This window comes from Epinephelus fuscoguttatus, linkage group LG10 (genome assembly GCF_011397635.1).
Source record: "Epinephelus fuscoguttatus linkage group LG10, E.fuscoguttatus.final_Chr_v1".
Lineage (NCBI taxonomy): Eukaryota > Metazoa > Chordata > Actinopteri > Perciformes > Serranidae > Epinephelus > Epinephelus fuscoguttatus.
In genome coordinates this window covers 11,712,264-11,730,794 of record NC_064761.1, presented here as the reverse complement: position 1 = coordinate 11,730,794, position 18,531 = coordinate 11,712,264, and the positions used below count along the sequence as shown (strand labels likewise).

Below are 18,531 nucleotides of genomic sequence, written 5' to 3'. Positions count from 1 at the left end.
GAAAAAAACAAAAAACAAAAGAGAAGTCTATACTGAACACCAGAAATGTGAGAGTCCTGGTGGTGGAGGAAAGCCCAATTATGGAGAAGAGTTGCCAGCGCAGTGTGGTAGGTTTGAGAAGCAATTGAGCCCCTTTTGAGTGATCCCATCAGTTCTTTGCGATGCGTCACGGAGCTGAAGTTTCGAACATGCATGCGTGTATTTGAGCCCTCCCAATGTGTTTATGAAAACCATCACCAGGGACCAGGGCCAATGTCCCAGCCCTGCGGGAGAAGGCGGGCGGTGAGGCACCCCAAGGCCGCGGGAGCGCCCAGACCCCACGCCCAGGGAGCCGCAGAGGCCGCAGGACACCACGCAGGCCCTAGGACCCGGGGCGGCAATGGCCAGCACCCCCAGAGAGCCAGAGACACACCCCAGATGGGCGGGGCAGGAAGGCCTGCCCACCCGCCGCCCAACGCGGACGACCCCCCCATGTGTGTATGTGTGTGTGTGTGTGTGTAATTATCCAGTCAGACATCTTTCCTGATAGAAATCACGGAGGAAGGACGTTCTATAATGAAGCTATCATGTCTGCCATGAAGATCCCACAGGTAAACAAATATAAACAATATAAGATAGAAATTAGAAAGGGCTGTGAATGAAATAATTTGTTGTAATAAATATTTTACAATTTTCAAAACTTACATACCTCTGTTCCTGGGGTAAAGCATGAGATGTAGTTAAAAGTGCCATAGAAGGTAGAAATGCATGCAGTCCATGTTTTGGGACTGTAACAGCCTTCTGGTGTTTTATTTGAAATGTTGTACACTGTTAGTGAATCATACTCGTTTAATTAGTGACATCCCAGACTTTAGACCTTCAAATGATCAGAAATGGTTGTCTAAGGACCAAATGTCATTGATAAAGACAGTGAAAATGACTCACAGTGTGAAGAATTCTTTTGATTCCCCCTCAATTTGATTTCTTTAACCCATTCACGTGTGCAGACTTTATGGTTCGCAAGAATTTTGCCAAATCTTGAAGCTGATGTTCTGACAGAAAAGAGACAAATCCACATAAGAATTGGATAAAATCACAGTTTTAAAAAATGCATTCTTTAAAGCACTATTTTAATAAAACAAACAATCAATGACTCTAAAGGTGTCAGTGGTGTGCGGGTCGTGCACGGCGGGTGGAGCTTACGTCCCCACAATGGCAGAAGAGACAGTGATGGTGCACCGGATAGGGACTATATTCCTGGGCGGACCACCACTTGTCAAGGCCGCCACTGGAGAGGAGGTCACACCAGAAGACCTGGGAGGAGCCACGCTTCACGCTGAGTAGGTCCATAAACCAACCCCAAATGTACAGTTATTAAAGAAATAAGTTCACATCATCAAGTCTGTCAATCCATGGTCTGGTTTCAGGGTGAGTGGCTGTGTGGACCATTTTGCCTGGGATGAAAAACAGGCGTACCATGACACCAGAAACATCATATCCACCCTCAACTTCCAACTGCCTGAGGAAGAGGATGAGGATGATGAGAAGACGAGGAAGAGGAAAGCAGAGGAGGAGCCGCTGTACAGTTCAGAGGAGCTTCTGGGGCTGGCTCCCAGAAGTTATAACCACAGTCTGGATGTTAAGATGGTACAGTATGCATGCACAAACACCTAACATGAGCAGTTACTGTGGCTAACAGTAATACTTAAAACTTAATACCAATTCTATATCCCCTGTAAAAGTAACTTTCATTGTCACTGATCTAGTATTAACATGTTGTCAGTTGTTTCTGTCTGTCCAGGTAGTCAGTCGACTGACAGACGGGAGCCGCTTTCAGGAGTTTAATTTGCGCTATGGAACCACACTCATCACCGGCTTTGCGAAGATACATGGGTAAAAGATTCAAACACACACACACACACACACACACACACACACGCTTTTGGACGTGTGATGCAGGATTTCTTACATGAAGACACAGATTAAACAAACAGGATTTTGTCTTATAAATGCAAAACTGAGATGGACAGAGCTTTCAATTAAGTAAAAACCCTGACCAGTTGTGAACTGAAACAAAGCCATTCCACAATAACAGACCACTCCATCTTTGTAAACACCAATATACTAATACTTTTTACAACTGGTTTGACACCCATAACCACGCTGCCACTTGTGAGGAGCCTCAGCCCTCTCAGAATCCTACAGGAGGGCATCAATACCCACCCTCATACACATCCCCCATCATAGGCGTTTCTAGCCCATTTTTGGGAGTGCTGAAGCACCCCTAAATTGAATCCCAGCACCCCTAAAATTTGAGAGATTTTTTTAAAAAAATTTTTTACTGTATGCCCTTTTTTTAACAAGCTAGAAAAGTGTCAAAACCATACAGTACTTGAAGACAACAGCAGATGAAGCGCTCATGTGGGTTGCAGTATCATGGTATCCAGGAAGGTGCTCTTTGGTCAGGACGTGTAGTACAGCTTGAAAAAAACAAAATCCAAGGCAACTCTTCTCTGGTGTAAAAGTTAAAAGGCCTTTATTAAACGGCTAGTTCATGATGAACATTAAAATCACCAACATGTTTCGGCCATGCTCACTGGCCTTCATCAGGGCATGAAGCTGCAGGGTTCACAGGTGGCCTAAATGAGGCCCTATTCAGACATGGGTGGAGCTAATCAGCACTCCTTTTGCCAGACTGCAGGCATGTAAGCAAAACTCCCTCTACACAATGTATTCATAACTAGAAACCTGCATTATAGGGCCAGTAGGCAAACAATGATAATATAACAGATATAATTAGAAAAAAATCACAATAAACCATCAATAGGTCAAATTCTATAAGGAGAACAATATATATATATATATATATATATATATATATACATAGACTGCATTCAAAAGCAGAAGTAACATATGCAAATTAATAGAATATATACATAAAGCACAAGCACAAAGACAACCAAAAATAACACTAAATATATGCAAACGGATATACGAAGCAGGGAACCTTTACATAGGAAGTATTAATTTACAAAAATGGAGTAAGGTCAAGGTCCTCATTAATTCCCGGATATACAGTAGCTTTCAGTTTGAAAATCCATTCCACCTCTTTTTCAATCAACCCTGAGTTCAGAACCTAGTGGGAGGCTATTCTCAATAAATGCTCCTGTGATCTAATGTTACTTCTTATTGAGGAATCCAATAAAGATAGAGAACTGATCAAATTGGAAATTGAAGAAGTAAAACAGAAGATAACTCAACATGAAAATCAACAGGAGAAGGAGCCACTAGAAACTAAGCTGAAAGAGGACATTGCTAAATTTAAAGCAACACTGAAGCAGGATAAACTACGCAAATGGAGGAGGGATGAAAATGATTACAAGGAAGGCACTGTGTATGCTTGGTCTAAACAGAAATCTACACACCAAGGCCAGCAACAGAAGAGACGCAGACCTCGCACAGTGTCTTTCAACTTCACCAGCAGTGAGGATGAGGAATCCACCAGGAGGGAGAAGAATGATAAAGAGCATTTTTTAGAGGAACCCACACAAGGGGAGCAAACACCCTACAGAGGGAGAAAGGGCCGAAGAGGAAATCCACACGGAGGGGGAGGAGGAAACCAAGTACAAGCTCGAAATTACTACACACGCAGCAAGAACCGGTGATCAACATATCTGGTAAACCACTCTCAAATGAAGTTATAAAAGTATTATCTAAAGGACTGTCTTTTGCACCAACGTATACCTTTTAATTGAAGTTTTATGGTAAATATTTTCTATGTCATATCAGTATTTTCTGTTTGTGTCTCTCTCTCTTCAGGCAGAGATGAACAGTAACCGTCTGAAGGCTCAGGGTTCAATGATGTCAGCAGTAGCATGTGCCTCAGTCCCCAAAATCACTGTGGTGATCGGTGGTTGCCATGGTGCTGACAGTTACGCCATGGTGAGTCTCAGTACCTAAACATTACTGACATTAACTGTAGATGTGCTCTAACCTGTGAACATCAGCACTTAAATGTGGTAGAATCTACCTTGCAGAAGGGCAATCATGTTAGGGAAGGTTAACATTACTACATAGCTGTCATTTTTATTTCTTTGAGTGTCCATTCTGCAAAGTTAGAAATAGAAATATACTCAGGTTTTATAATATTTTTGTTCTAGCTGCTTTCCTGTAGTTTGTGTCATGGTTATACCAGTACCCTTATGATTTTGTCGTTATTAAACTCACCATCTGTAGGCAAGAAAAGTGTCTCTGTAATCAATTTGGAATCACAGCCGTTTTAATGAAAAAATCCATATCAAAATGACCAACAGAAACTTCTTAAACAACTCCTGCAGCAACATGTAATTTTCCTGCTGTTCTTTTAACTTAATTATGATCAAAACACAACGTTTTGCCATAAATTAACATTCTTGAATAGAGTATTCCATTGAAAACCTACTCTTCGTGTCAAAAATCTCACTGCCCCTGTGCTTTAAATGTTGCTCTGAAAGGTTTGACCCAGATTCAGAGCAAAAAAGCATCAAAATATGCAAAGATAGTTGTGAAATTTTAAAATATTTTCACCAAAATGTACCAGAAGCTGTTTACCTTTTGTTACATGCAGTTATATTTTGTCGTATTAGTTGCAGACAACAGCCAAGCATTATCAAAAATCTACACATACATAGTATTCTGCAGTATAATTATACATTTGCTTATGTAGAATTTAGGATACAGGGTTTATCCCACAATAATTAAAACCGTCTTTCCTGTTTGTCTCCAGTGTGGGCGGGCATTTGACCCTAATTTCCTGTTCCTGTGGCCCAACGCCAGAGTGTCAATGACAGCTCCGGGTCACGCCGGCTTTCTGCTTCCCCCTGACAGTGAGCAGGATGAGGAAGAGAGGAAGAAGGAGGAGGTCAAGTTGAATAAGAGATTGGAGGAAGAGAGCTCCGCTTTCTTCTCCTCCGGCCGGCTCTGGGACGATGGTGTCATTCTGCCTCAGGACACCAGGAAGGTAAAAAAGATTGCCAATACAATTTCAACTTTCCGTTTTTTTCTTATTATGACGTCTTTTAATGTAAATCTTTACATGTGTGCAGGTTCTCAAGGACTGCTTGGACATCATCAAACAGCGGCAGTATGAGCTTCCCACAGAGAAACTGCACTCAGCACTTTTACGTATATAGAAGCTTTCATTCCTCTCCTCCTCATGTCCTCTTGATGACAAACATACGTCCATCTCTGAGATTAAACTGCTGACTTATCATTTCAGGAAGTTACTTTCATGTTTTCATTAATGTTTTGATTAATAATGTTATGTAATAGAAGTCATATCTGTGAAAGTTTTGTCTTCATACTTTCAATAACACAAATCGACTACAATTATTGCACATACTGAATGCAAAGGTGTTGGCATGGAGACTGTCTAGAAGTATTTACAACAGATACAAAGATGATTTTATTGCCCTTCTTTCAAATGAACCAAAGCATTTTTTTTTCGTCTTGACATGGGGGAAACCCTCAAAGGTCCTCTAAAATGTTATTACCTTCTTAAACCTGCATAAATGTATATGTTTGGCCACTTGGGGGCAGCACAAGAGGCTCTAAGTCACTCAAAGCACGGCACTGACATGTATTATCACATTAGGAACAGTTAATAGATAATAAACATTTTAGCCTTATGTCTGCTGTATAGACCTGTGGGATCATTTAATGTTTGTCTCATTTTTGCATGATTTCTTATTTCAGTTTGTTTGGATCATAATATATGGCAGGATATTTCCTCACAGAAGTCATTATATTTTTTACAATAAATGTCAAAACATTTGAACTGTGACCGTGAATGTAATTACAAAATGTAAAATGATTATTTTGGTATAATTGTTTTATTTGTATTTAAGAATAAAAAGTAGACAGATTTTTTTTAATTCTGTTGCAAAAATATTGTGTTTGTATTTAATGCTTCACAAGGATGATTTCACAAATTTGCAGGTGCCATTCTAATTATGATATAAAACATTGTCAGTGCAGTAAATATGAATGTTTTTGCCAAGGTCTTTTAACAAAAGCAAAGTAAGGTCATGCCACAGGTAATTTCTCTGTACACAGGCACTGTTCTCCTCTGTCAGCTTCAAGACACTGTATGGTTGTCTTCATGAAAGAAGAAATGGTTAGCACTTCTACATTACAACTAACAGACACTGCTGGCTCCAAGCTAACTCAGCAGCAGCAAGTTTGAACCCAAGGAGAAATGGAAATAACATTAATAACATGTTATTTGAAGAGGTTAAAGTCTCAACTTCAGCAGCAGCTTAGTGAAAATAAACTTCTCTTTGGAGACCATTCCTGATTTCTGTTGCTGGCAGGGTGTAAAGATGGTGTACTGTAACATGTGTGTAGGCTGGGTGAGGATGAAGGTCAAGGTCATGGTTTGTACATGCCATGGAGAGTCACAGGGATGATGGTGTTGACCTCGGCCCTGGCCAGCTCCGTCAGCTTCATGGCATCCAGCACCAGCAGGAAGCCTGGTCTCTCTGCACCCGGCTTCACCACGATACTCAGCAGCACACCTGCAACACCGAGACAGAGGAGGTGAAAATGTGTGTGTTTCCATCATAGATGTGATTAGGATTAGGTAGAGATTAAAGTTAATCTAAGTGTGAGTTTGATTTAGGTTTATACAGATGAGAAGTTAGCCTTTTGATGTTTCATTTTTCGACCTCTTTTTGTGTTTGTATCTGCCATACAGATCTTTGGTACAATATTTCAGTGCTAATGTTCTCTTCCCATGTGACATGACCTCTCCAAATAGGATTTGATGTCATAAATGCTAAATTCAGGGCAAAGGTTAAATAAATAAATTAAATTAAAGGTTCTTTATGTTACTTTCAGAGTATTAATATAGCAGTAAACATTTGATTTTAAAGATACAATGGAGTAAGGACAAACAATTAAGTCATACTAACTCTGTATGTGTTGTAATCGAAACTTCTCTGCATGTGCATGATGGTGTGTGTGTGTGTGTGTGTGTGTGTGGGTGGGTGTGTGAGTGCGCATTCGCCTGTCAGTGTAATAAAGTGTGTGTTCTACCGTCGTCCTCCTCTGTGCCTCCAGGTGTTGGTACAAACAGCGGCTCTGATGGGTAACAGTCTTCCTCCTGCCACACCCAGGTCTCTTTGGTCTGTACATTCAGCTTGACTATCTACAGCAAGTCAACAATAAACAAACTTCATCAACCACAACATCTGCATCACTTTCTGGATAACTTAAGGCTGGGGATATTGCCAACACTGTTTTCGTCAGTCAGTCAGTCACCTGTGAGTGATAAAAGCACTCCTTACCCTGTCAGGGATGAAGTGGTTGAGTCCCAGACCGTAAGTGAAGGAATACTTCTGCCCACGACACAGAGAGTAGTTAATCTGTGGAAACTCAAAGGCTGAGAGAGAGACAGCAAGTGTTATTTTATGAATAATAATTGTATGATGTGTGGAAGTGGCCTTTAAAATACATAAAACAATCTACAAACTGCGGGAAGACTTCAGTCTGCCATTGCATGTGTGTGTGTGTGTGTATATATATATATATATATATATATATATATATGTATATTACTCATGCTGTGGAGACATGAATCTGTTTACACACTCACATTGTAGGGACTTTTTAGGGCCTATTTGAATCCCTGATGAAGGCCACAAGCTGAAACGTGTCGGTTAGTAAAGTTGTTTTTCATACCACCAAGTGTTGCTGGAGCTCTTTTGACATTTTCCAGTGTTTCCTCACTCTCCATGCACCTTGTGAATCGGTGAAGCTGTGCCAGAAACTACTTTCTACTTTTGAGACCATGCTGCAAGGTGAGTGTGTTTGCCGATTCTGTGACTTAATTGTATCTCCCTTAACTTTAGCTTATATTGGAGTTACGATATAGAGCATATGACATAGAGTATGGTGAATGTGCTAGGAAAGGTAGTATCAGCACTGTCTCTACCTGGAGCTCGCATGTACGGAGCCTGGGTTTGGTTGAAGGTGGCAGTGCTGTTTGGGCTGAGAAAGCCATGTGTAAGTAAGGTAAAGGAGGTTATTGGGTTGGTGCGGGGAGCAGTGAGACCTGGCATTAGGGGAGTGTCTCTGGGACACCAGAGATCACTGTCTAGCCTCCTGGAGGTGTTGTGGGACCAACTAGACGAAACACTGGTGAAAGGAGGTTCCCACCTGATGACCCCAAAGACATGTTAGTTATAACTGCTCACTGGTCTGTATAGTTAAGCCTTGCCATAATAGCTTATCATAGGGCTTAGGAGGTTATTCACTGAGCACTGATCCTTTCTCTAGAGCAAAATTTCTTGTGTTTGTTTGAACTAGGGACAAAACGCAAGTCCTCATAACGTAAATCATTACACTTTAGGGTTAAGTCTTGGGTTAAGGTTAGCCATAGGCAAGTAGGGGTTACAGTTATGGTTTGGGTAAGTCTCCAGGAAATGAAGGTAAGTCAGTGTGTGTGTGTGTGTGTGTGTTCGTGTTACCTTGTCTTGGTCCCGACAGGAGGACTTCAGGTTCCAGCCAGATGGTGCCATCGCTACGAAGAACAGCGGTTGCTGTAGTGTAGGACAGAGACACCAGATTCTTACCCTGCTCTTCCTGAAAACACACAAGCACATACATGGATGTACACACACACAAACACACACTGTAGACTGGGGCATATTTTATACACCAGCGCAAAAAAAGTGAGGTTTGTACGAAAAGTCTGATGAATGAAATACTGATCCAGGATCAACTGCTTCTCAAGCCCAAAGTGGAGCTGAGTCATTGCTGGTTAAACAGTCACAGTAACGACAAGTTAGTTTTTATAATCAGCAGCTTCTGACTAAATTATTTCCACCTAAGGTTTGTGTTGGGGATGCTGCGTGACCAAAATACAGAGTATAGTACAGCTGACGGGACTAAATTTTGAGGATGCTGTTTTTTAGCCAGGGACACGTTGCTTTAGTTTTAGTGTGTCACTACAATGCCGTTACACTTCAATTACTAGCCTGGGCTATTATTTGCTAAACCACTGAACACAGGCTTTTTCAAACCAGTATGAATATTGTATAAAAATTAGGCTTCCAATAATATATCAGTTTTGAGTAATTTATTTGGTCTAGTTTCGAGAGACAGTGCATCGGAGAGAGAGAGTTACGACACTTGTTTTGTGACACCCGAGGATTACAGCACCCGGCATACAGACACAACACCACTTTATCCTGTAAAAGCAAAACTAGGATTTATTTTTATGAAAAACCTTTTGATTTGTTTGATGGAATATGAAAGAACATGAGCAACTTTCTGGGTAATCATGGAAGGACACACATTCTGACTATATGACTGCTTCAGAGGCAGGGGATGAATGGTTGTCTGTCTCTATCTTGTGTCAGCCCTGCGATAGTCTGGCGACCTGTCCAGGGTGTACCCTGCCTCTCGTCCAATGTCAGCTGGGATAGGCTCCAGCCCCCCCTGCGGCCCTCAAGAGAATTAGCGGTTAGAAAATGGATGGATGGATGGATGGATGGATGAAATGGACGATTGAATTGTGGAGAATCTAACCGAACTAACAATGTGTAGCATCTCCATACTGACATACTGAAGTTTAAACATTTCTATTTGTATGTGCAATCGAAGCAGCTAACTAACTTACCTCAAGTGAGAAGCCAACAACCTGTTTGCTGCTATAAAACTGAACTGCTTGGCAACCAGACCAGGTGTCTAATTGAGACAGGCGTTAATTTGTCAAAATGTGTCACCACACTGAGCTAGTAAAAGGGTCTGGGCATTTACTGGGACTAAGCTTTTAATTGAAGTTTTATGGTAGTCTAGGGGCTTCTTGTCCACAATTTTTGGCAATGAGAATGCAGTTTAGCCTTTATGGCTTTTGTGGGCAATTTATTGTTGTCATTATACAAAGTGTTTTGCTTCTATAGCTACATGATATTGTAGACTATCACATAGTAAGTTGATGTTTGGTATTAATGCCTTACTACTGCATTTTGGGGAATGTGATTACTTGCAGTCTTGCAGCCACTCCCTTCCTAAGATGGCTTCTCATTGTCACAAAAGTATTTGCCTGACGGAGGTCTAGTACTGAAACGTTGCAGTAAATTCATGTTTTTTGCAAGTTAGACAGCACGTGGGAGTTTGTCTGCAGATTTTGTCCTACTTGTCTCTCTCTTACGCACCTGTTATGAAACACGTGTAAAGCATTCTTCTGTATGTAAGCAATTATGATGACTTTAAGACCTCCAACACAAACATTTCAAATTAAAACTTTATGAAAGGATGCCATTCAACCAATAAATACAGAAGTGTTGACATTACTAACTTGCAGTGTGTGTATATGTGTGTGTGCGCACTCACCCTGTGTATATCCAGCGGCAGTACGTATCGTCTGACCTCGGGCTGAGGAGCTCTCATCGCTGCTTTCTTCACTTCCTCCCACTCCTCCCTTATGTTGGCCAGGTACAGGTAGTTATACACAAAGTCATGGCTGCAGGAAAACAGAGAGAGATGTCAGGATGAGACAGCTACACTGTTCATAAAACACTCACACAGACAGACACTCACCCTTTCCACGTGCAGAGGTCGACCACGATGAAACCCTGCTCCTCATAGGTGTTAATGTGGTGAAAGATGTTGAAAGCTGACGTTCTGAACTTGTGGTTGCTCAAATACTCGGCTGGGTCCTTGGTGGCCACGTGGAACCATGTCTAGGTTCAAAGAGGGGGGCGCATTTGTGAAATGAATAACAATGCATTAAGACTAATTTAAAGCCAATGATAAACTATACATTTCTGAGTTAGACTGTTTATAGTAATCAGCATAATAAATAAATGCCAAACAAAGAACTTTAAGTATTGTAATATGAAATTATATCAATATAGATACTGTTTGTAACTCAAAATAGCCGTTATACATATACATACATTTATATATACATTATAAAACAATGGAGTCCTGGATGTTGTGTATATCTTGGAGGGGATGCAGGGGTCATGTCTCCCTCAACATTTAGGCCCATGTGCATTTTCCCTCCCCAGTAAAAACAATTATATTTTGACAGCATTAAAGACATTTACTTCATAAAATGATGCAAAAAAAGAAACCAAACCTACACCCTTGCTCCTGGACACAGACATGCAAAAGACCCCCACCCACCCTACAACACCCAGACTAACAGAAATGCAAAACAGTTGCATTTTTCTGTGATAGTAATTCTTTGTGATCATCTGTGTGTAGTTGTGGTTGTTTAGTTTTTCTTTGTCGTCATTTTCTATCTCTTGGTAGTTGTTTTGCACTCCTATGTGATCATCTTGTGTGTTCTTGTGGTCATTTTTTGTCTTTGTCTCTTTCTGAGCCTTTTGCACCTCTTTATGGTCATTTTGCTTCTCTATGTGCATGTTTTGCATCTTTTTTTGAAGATGGGTGTGTGTTTTGAGTGATTTCGCATCTTTTTTTTTTTACTCGTTTTGCATCCCTTTATGGTTGTATTTGATTGCTGTCAGCAATCACTTCATTGAGAGGTTCTGGTCCAGAGGTTTCTGGGTTTGAAATCCATTCATAATACTAATATGCCAACTACCAATCAGCCTACCCCCATGCTGTCGTTGGATTCAAAGCAGTCCATGTATGTGGCCCCTCTGATGCTCCAAGCCGACAGAAACTTGAGTAGGTTGATCTTGACTGGCTGCTCCACGAACACAAAATGGTTGTCTGTCATACCGAAACTACAGACGGACAAGCAGACAGATAGACAGACACAGATGAATAAGCAGCAGTAGCAACTTCTTCAGGAGTAGAAACAAACGGTGAGTTTCTTTGGTTGATTTGGACCAAACAGGTCCAGATGCAAAGCTTATTCTATTTAATTAATTGAACTGTGCTGAAATGAAATGAAAGAACTGTACCTGTGTACGTAGGAGGGTTTTAACCTCTCACTGCTGGGTAGTTGAACCACAACCCGGGATTTCTGTAAGGGATCTGACTTGTCTGGAAACGCACAGTGACAGTGTGTGATGTTGATATTGTATGAGTGTATACATGTGATTCACTCCAACTTAGTTCAGTTTATAATAGAAAAAAATCAAATATCACTCTCTGATACGTAGTCTGTTTAAATTTGTAACAAAACCCACCTTCCTTAGCCGGTGGGATCTTGACAATGTTATAAGCCAGACTCATGTTCTTGCCAAAGCAGTTGCCGATGTTGTAGACTGTACCATCTGCATCAGTGTGGGGGTGGGCAGTCAGCCCATTGACTGAGAGGTACTGACACAGGTCCACCTAATATAAATACACGCACACAGAACAACAACATAAATACACGATTGCTGAGGTAATACGAAAATGGCTGGAGCACAAAAACCCACTTGTCTTCAAACAGAAATGGCAACTGAACAAATCAGTTCTCACCTTCTTTAAAGTCTCCAGTGAATCGGGATCAACTTTAGTGATGTAATTGGTCTCTGTGACTGCGTAAAAGTCTTCACCGATTGGATAGATGTTGACATTGCAGTTATCAGTTATCTCAATGCCTCTGAAGTAGGTAAAGAATCTATACAAAAACAAGGACAGCTGATGGTCAGTTGATGTGAGTGTAATACATGTGATTAATACAGTGTAAAAATAACAATTTCATACTGTGCAGCCCTGGATATTATTATATGTACACAACAACACATAGAGACAGACAACCATTCACACTCACATTCACACCTACAGACAAGTTAGAGTCACCAATTAACCTATCCCCAACCTGCATGTCTGGACTGCGGGAGGAAGCCAGAGTACCCAGGAAACCATTGTTGGTAAATATGGGCAAATTAAGATTCAACTACGCAAAGCAAAGTGTTAGTGTGCGCGTAAAGGTACGTACAAGTTTTGGAGCGACAAATGCTGCCATCAAGACAGCTTCTTTTTCAGGGACATCCCTGCTTTGTCCAGCGAGAAAATACCAAACCACATTATGTACTTATTACAGCAGTGTGGCTCTGTAGTAAAAGAGTGTGGGTACTAGACTGGCCTGCCTGCATTTCAGACTTTCCTCCCACTGAAAATGTATGGCACATTGTGAAGTGCAAAATGGGACTGTTGACTGTTGACCAACTAAGAATAGGAAAGCATTTTACTTTCAAAACTTCAACAATTGGCGACCTACACAGTTACATGTAGTTACATGCTAATGTCTGAGAAACACATAATCTTGTTTGTGGGTGTTGTTTCTCCCCTGAAAGGATCATAAATAAGCTTGATCCTAAAAATGAGCCAAACAGGTCCACTTTTGGCACCTACAATATTTGGGTTTGTGGGTTACCTGGAGAAGATATTTTTGCAGGGGTCTGGGTACACTGCTGTGCCAAACTCTGTGATGACTATTCTGTTCTCTGTCATGGCACGCACATACGAATCCGTCCTGATGAACCTGAGCAGAGAGATTACACACATCATGTGTCAGAGAACAATAAAGTCACATAGTCATAAAACACAATACTGATACTGCTCAGCAGACAAAACGTCTTTTCAAAGGAAGTTGGAGGAAGGATTTTTGTGGTCTGCAGCTGAGTTTTGTTTTTGTGTCCTCCATTGCAACATTCCAGTTCGGATGAATTTTACTGTCAGCTCTTTTCCACAGCTGCACAGAACTGTCAACATCTCTGCACTGACAGAAGTCAGATGTCATGAAATATTTGGATTTGGATCTGCATCAGAATAATAAAAGTGATAAGCAATGGGATACATGTGCCAGATTTATCTTTTCACATAGTGAAAAGAAGATACATGGCAATATTATGAAATCCCTAAAAACTAGTTCCAGAACCATGCCAAAGACTACTTCACAAGAAAACTTAACTACGCAGAACTTTTCAAAACAGTTTAAGTGCATCAGAAAGAGAAAAAAGAAAGAAGAGGTAATGAACAGATAGGACAACAAACAAGTATGTTTGAAGATTTGTTTTATAAAATAATATGCTCTGACTTTCTAAGATAATGAGTAGTACTCTTACTTCCTGTAGTAGGTCACCAGACCGTCCTTCAGGTCAAACTTGTGCATGAGAGCCTGTCCATCAAACAGGTGGTGGAAAGGTTGATCTCCCACCTCGAAAAGACCTGGACCTATCCTGAGAAGACTGCCACCCAGCCATGAGGGTAGAACACCTGTGAACACACACACATACACACTGTCAGCTGGGGCACTATCCCAGAGAGGCAGGGTACACCCTGGACAGGTCTCCAGACTACCAAAGGGCTGACACATAGAGACAAACAATCATTCAAACTCACATTAACACCAACGGGCAATGAACCTAACCTGCATGTCTTTGAACTGTGGGAGCAAGCTGGAGTACCCATACTGATAAGGGGAACACATGCAAACTCCACCCAGGAGGACTTGGACAGAGCCAATATATCCGTTTCCCCCGTTCCCAGTCTTTGTGCTAAACTAAGCTAACAGGCTGACAGTAGTCCACCAAAATCCAAAATCTGTGACCCTCAAATTCTATGAAGAGGAACTTCAGTTGCATTGCCTTTGCATAAATGTTTTATTATACTTTGTCACAGTTTTGATTGCTATGATAACAGAAACTTTAGTGTATCTGTCTGTCTCTAGAGCACTAGCACCTCATCTGACAAAATCTGGATAACACTTTTTCATATAATTTATCTTCTGCTGTCACAGAATCTGCAGATGCAGTGTAGCTGAAAATTCTAAACCCACAAAATCTACTGGGTCACAAAAAATAGTTTAACGAGCTTATGTGTTTGACAGACAATGTCAGTCTCTGCCAGAAAGACAAGAAGCATATTTCACAATCAATTTATCAGTCTATTAGCCTGTGCGGAAGTTATCCTACGAAAGAGCTTAATAGGGGCGTCCTGATGGCCTAGTGGTCTGAGGTACATGCCATATCATTGCAACATTAGCACAGCAGAGACTTTTTGTTGTAAGCCAAAAAATGTTGAGTAGCCTGCTGTCTTTCCTACCGGAGATCTTAGCAGGTAGAGGTTCGTTCAGCTCCTCCACTGTTTCAAAGATCTTCCTGTAGCCTGCAGCAGGATGCTCCACACTGGAGAGGAAAATGAAAACATGAACTTGCAGAACAATTCAACAATTTGACCAAGACAGACAACAGTTGAAAAAACAGTCTTATCATAAGGTGCCTTTAGCAGCTGTCTTGGAGCTTTTGATTAAGTTATTCCTCACCAGATGGAGTTGGCATAGTCAGGCCAGCTGTTAGGAAATATGGGCAGGGGGACAGCATTTTCAAAAGTGGGCCCATCATCCATACCCATTGGGGTGGGGGTCCCTACAACTACAGTCAAGTCATACCAATGTTACGCAATTCCAAGACAGTTTAGGGACCCCAGTATGCAGACATACCTAAACACAGCATTTTGAAAAATGGCAGTATTCCTTTCTCCCTCACCAAAATTCAGTGTAACTTTGGAACATTACTTGGCCCCCTTTCTGACAAGGTAGCAGAACACGGTTGGTACCAGCAGATGCCTTAGATCCTCTAGTTTAACGTGATACCTGTGCATTCACAGGTCTTTCTGGTAGTTTTAAAACTGATCCCAGTAGAGCAGGTTTTATTTGCTGAAAATTACTCACCTTCAGCTCTGGCTGTCACACCTGGTGCTTTTTCACATTCTTTGCCAGACAATTGACCATTGTCTTTCTGCTCCTTTCATTTCTTGTTCTCTCTCTGTACCCTGACTTTTACTTTAGGAGCCCCTGATTTTTGGCGAGGCATTCTGACTTTGCTAATCAGGCTGCAGTCCACCTCACATGTTTACATTCGCAACACTTGTGAGGTCTGTGCATCACGCACCTGACCTATGTCACAATGGGAGAATGGCACATTGTGTTTTAATTAAAAAATTCCATTTATTCATTGTGTTACCAAATGTAACTTGTATTATCAGTGATTTAAGTCAGTAAGTAAATTATTGTACAAGGCAAGATTGTGTGATACCATCCAAAGCTCCAAAGCTACATGGACATTGTGATGAGACAGTTTTGTCAACTGCTGTTTTCTTGCTTGTTTCTTTACTGCCTAATACAAACCATGCTTTCTCTTTTACCACTTCCTTTCCATCTTCCTGTCATTCTTTCTTAATATTTGTGTCTCTTTTTTCATGTGTGTTGTTACATATTCATGGGCTTTTCTTTGTTCACCATCTTACTTTATTTGCCTCTCTCATCTTCCATCTTTCTTTGAAAGGACCTTGTTAGGACAGTTCACAAAATGTTGAGTAGAAATTCTAAAAACCTTCTAAATAATCATTAGTTATGGAACTTTTGCAACCAGTCAACCTGATCCTTATTTTGATATGAGACCTAAAAAAACTGCACCAGTTAATAACATAAAACTAAGATGTGAGGAGTGCAAAGACTGCAGCTTAGTTGTTTTACAGTCTGTTTCAGTGCAGACATAATCTCTTCTCTTTTATTGGGTGTCTCACTGCTGCAACAAACGTTTTTCTCTGGAATCTGTACTTCTCCAATTTTGAGTTTCGTTCAGTTTTTTTCTCTCCCATTCATAAGGAAAAAGGTCTGGTGGAAAACTTTCAGCTCTGCATAGTTGACTCACCATCAAATCTTTTTCTCTTACAAGAAAAACAACAAACGTCACTGAGTGCTGTCTACAAGCTGCTTTCTCTTATTTCATTCCTGAGAACCAATAAACTTGATCCTTGAAAAGTCTTTTCAAAAACTAGTTTCATCTTTAAGTCCTTATGTTCATACTTGCTGAAACCATTAGAGAAAAATAAAGTTTGACTCACCGGCTGAACATGCTGCTGTATGTTCCTCACACACTCACTGCGAAAAGAGACTCCGGCTTGCATTTAAACCACATACAGATTTCCTGTGGTGAGAGATGGAAACTGGGCCCCCTCCTCTCCTTTTCCCTTCATCCACCCCCTTCTCTCATTTTCCCCTCCCCTTTTCCATCCTTCCTTGCTTCCTCCAGTCCCTCCTTTTTTCCTTTGCATCTCCTTTCCTCCTGTGGCCTGCCATGCCTTTTGCTCCCCTGCTACCACTTTTCTTCTTCTTCCTCCTCCTCCTCCTTCTCTGGCCTTACCCTGAGCTGAACAAGACAGCTTTGTCTCCTCTCCTTTCAGACTCCTGGCCCTTGGCTCCATGCAGAATGTTCTCTGGGCCCCGAAGCAAGTTCTTTGTCAATCTGTGGGAACACAAACGGTCACAAAACAGGCCTTTGATGTGGGTCAAACTATTAAAGTCAACTTTTAAAAGCAGTATGCTGGTGTTGTTGTTTGAACATGGTTATGCGTGTAAAAAGAATCCTTTCTAATTAGTTCCAGACACTCAAACTATTTTAATTGGCTAGCTGGAGGAAGGGAAGGAGCAACAGAGTTTTCTCTGGGAGGGAGCGAGTCAATCATTAACCCCGTCTATTTCTGTGGTCCTCTGTCATTTTGATAAATGAAAGTTGAATAGAGGGATGAATAGAGGGTGAAGGACAAAACACCCAGACAAAAGCAGAGCAATGTAGTGTATGCAGTTCAGTGCAGCCAGGAATGCACAGATTTATACATTGGGGAAACAAAACCACTCCACAAGCGCATGGCGCATCACAGGAGAGCCAGCTCCTCAGGTCAAGACTCAGCTGTCCGCTGACATCTACAAGAGGGACACTCCTTTGAGGACAGCAATGTTCACATCTTGGCCAGAGAAGAAAGATGGTTTGAAAGAGGAGTAAAAGAAGCCATCTACGTCAAACTAGAAAGACCATCATTAAACAGAGGGGGTGGCTTACGACACCCCTTATCACCCATCTACAATGCAGTCTTGGGATCCCTCCCCAGATGACTTCACACCCATTCACTCCAGGACCCACCTGACCCTAACGATTCACATGGTGGCCAGGTGGGCTAATGACTCACATCTTAAAGACTCTGAAACTCAGAGCTCACATGTGACCCCTACGTCTCTGCAAGGGTTCCCACCCACACAGGGTTTAAAGCCTGCGACTCCGCACCAGTCATTCAGAACTGAAGAAGCTTCTTGGATGAGAGGCAAAACGTCCTCAAGAATTGAAGCAAGTCCAGTTGCCTACAATATAGCACTTATGATTACCATGACCTGGATGACTGAGAATCTTCACCGACAAGTTCTGGTCTCTGTTTGTACACTGAGTAGCACTGACCAATGATGTTTGAATGACTGGTAAAAAGTCTATGCCGAGAGCAAAATAGCTTAAATGCAATCTTGGAACCAATCAGCTATTTAGCTTTTTATCATCTTTATTTGTATTCATTTCTGTTCACAGAGATTTGCTGAAATTACTGGTGCATAGAGGAGGAAGTTTTGGCTTGGATATGCACTAACTGCACCAGTGCCCCCAAAATATTGTCTGCTGACCCCAAGCCAATTGTTATTTCCAAGGATAGTAAAGCCATGAGCAACCCTACTCTTCCTCTAATTGGATAGTACTCTTTGCCTTTGTTGGTTGAATTGGTTAAGTTTAGGCAAGAGGAGGGAGATTGGGGTTCAGACACTGAGTTAGTGGG

The 18,531-nt window shown here is 41.4% G+C and overlaps 2 protein-coding genes across 5 annotated transcripts; one reads left to right on the top strand and one right to left on the bottom strand.

The window, feature by feature from the left end:
- Window positions 1-3,528: 3,528 nt before the first annotated feature.
- LOC125895628 (methylcrotonoyl-CoA carboxylase beta chain, mitochondrial-like) lies at window positions 3,529-5,197 on the top strand. Of its 3 annotated transcripts, none has more exons than XM_049587631.1 (3): window positions 3,529-3,656; window positions 3,799-3,921; window positions 4,745-5,148. In XM_049587631.1, exons 2-3 carry the CDS (start codon window positions 3,805-3,807, stop codon window positions 5,105-5,107), a joined length of 480 nt encoding a protein of 159 aa, XP_049443588.1. In that variant the 5' UTR covers window positions 3,529-3,656; window positions 3,799-3,804; the 3' UTR covers window positions 5,108-5,148. The 3 variants fall into 3 exon arrangements, with proteins under 3 accessions (XP_049443588.1, XP_049443587.1, XP_049443586.1); XM_049587630.1 differs by having other exon boundaries at window positions 3,558-3,921; window positions 4,745-4,978; window positions 5,064-5,197; XM_049587629.1 differs by having other exon boundaries at window positions 3,558-3,921.
- A 941-nt stretch (window positions 5,198-6,138) lies between these two features.
- LOC125895624 (retinal Mueller cells isomerohydrolase-like) lies at window positions 6,139-16,875 on the bottom strand. Of its 2 annotated transcripts, XM_049587624.1 has the most exons (14): window positions 16,783-16,875; window positions 14,980-15,062; window positions 14,001-14,151; window positions 13,310-13,417; window positions 12,409-12,550; window positions 12,132-12,279; window positions 11,904-11,985; window positions 11,591-11,723; window positions 10,564-10,706; window positions 10,357-10,486; window positions 8,487-8,601; window positions 7,305-7,399; window positions 7,054-7,165; window positions 6,139-6,533 (listed from the first exon to the last, which is right to left on the bottom strand). In XM_049587624.1, exons 1-14 carry the CDS (start codon window positions 16,791-16,793, stop codon window positions 6,388-6,390), a joined length of 1,599 nt encoding a protein of 532 aa, XP_049443581.1. In that variant the 5' UTR covers window positions 16,794-16,875; the 3' UTR covers window positions 6,139-6,387. The 2 variants fall into 2 exon arrangements, with proteins under 2 accessions (XP_049443581.1, XP_049443582.1); XM_049587625.1 differs by lacking the exon at window positions 6,139-6,533 and having other exon boundaries at window positions 7,099-7,165; window positions 7,279-7,399.
- Between the last annotated feature and the right edge of the window lie 1,656 nt (window positions 16,876-18,531).

What these genes read in the sequence shown, in the direction of transcription:
- LOC125895624 (XM_049587624.1), bottom strand. An exon ending in CTGGTGACCTACTACAGGAA is followed by an intron (nt 13,418 to 14,000) that starts GTAAGAGTACTA and finishes CTCTCTGCTCAG; the next exon opens with GTTCATCAGGACGGATTCGT. An exon ending in AAACCCTCCTACGTACACAG is followed by an intron (nt 11,724 to 11,903) that starts GTACAGTTCTTT and finishes GTCCGTCTGTAG; the next exon opens with TTTCGGTATGACAGACAACC.
- LOC125895628 (XM_049587629.1), top strand. Translation starts at nt 3,757, where the DNA reads ATGTCATATCAGTATTTTCTGTTTGTGTCTCTCTCTCTTCAGGCAGAG. An exon ending in GTGCTGACAGTTACGCCATG is followed by an intron (nt 3,922 to 4,744) that starts GTGAGTCTCAGT and finishes GTTTGTCTCCAG; the next exon opens with TGTGGGCGGGCATTTGACCC.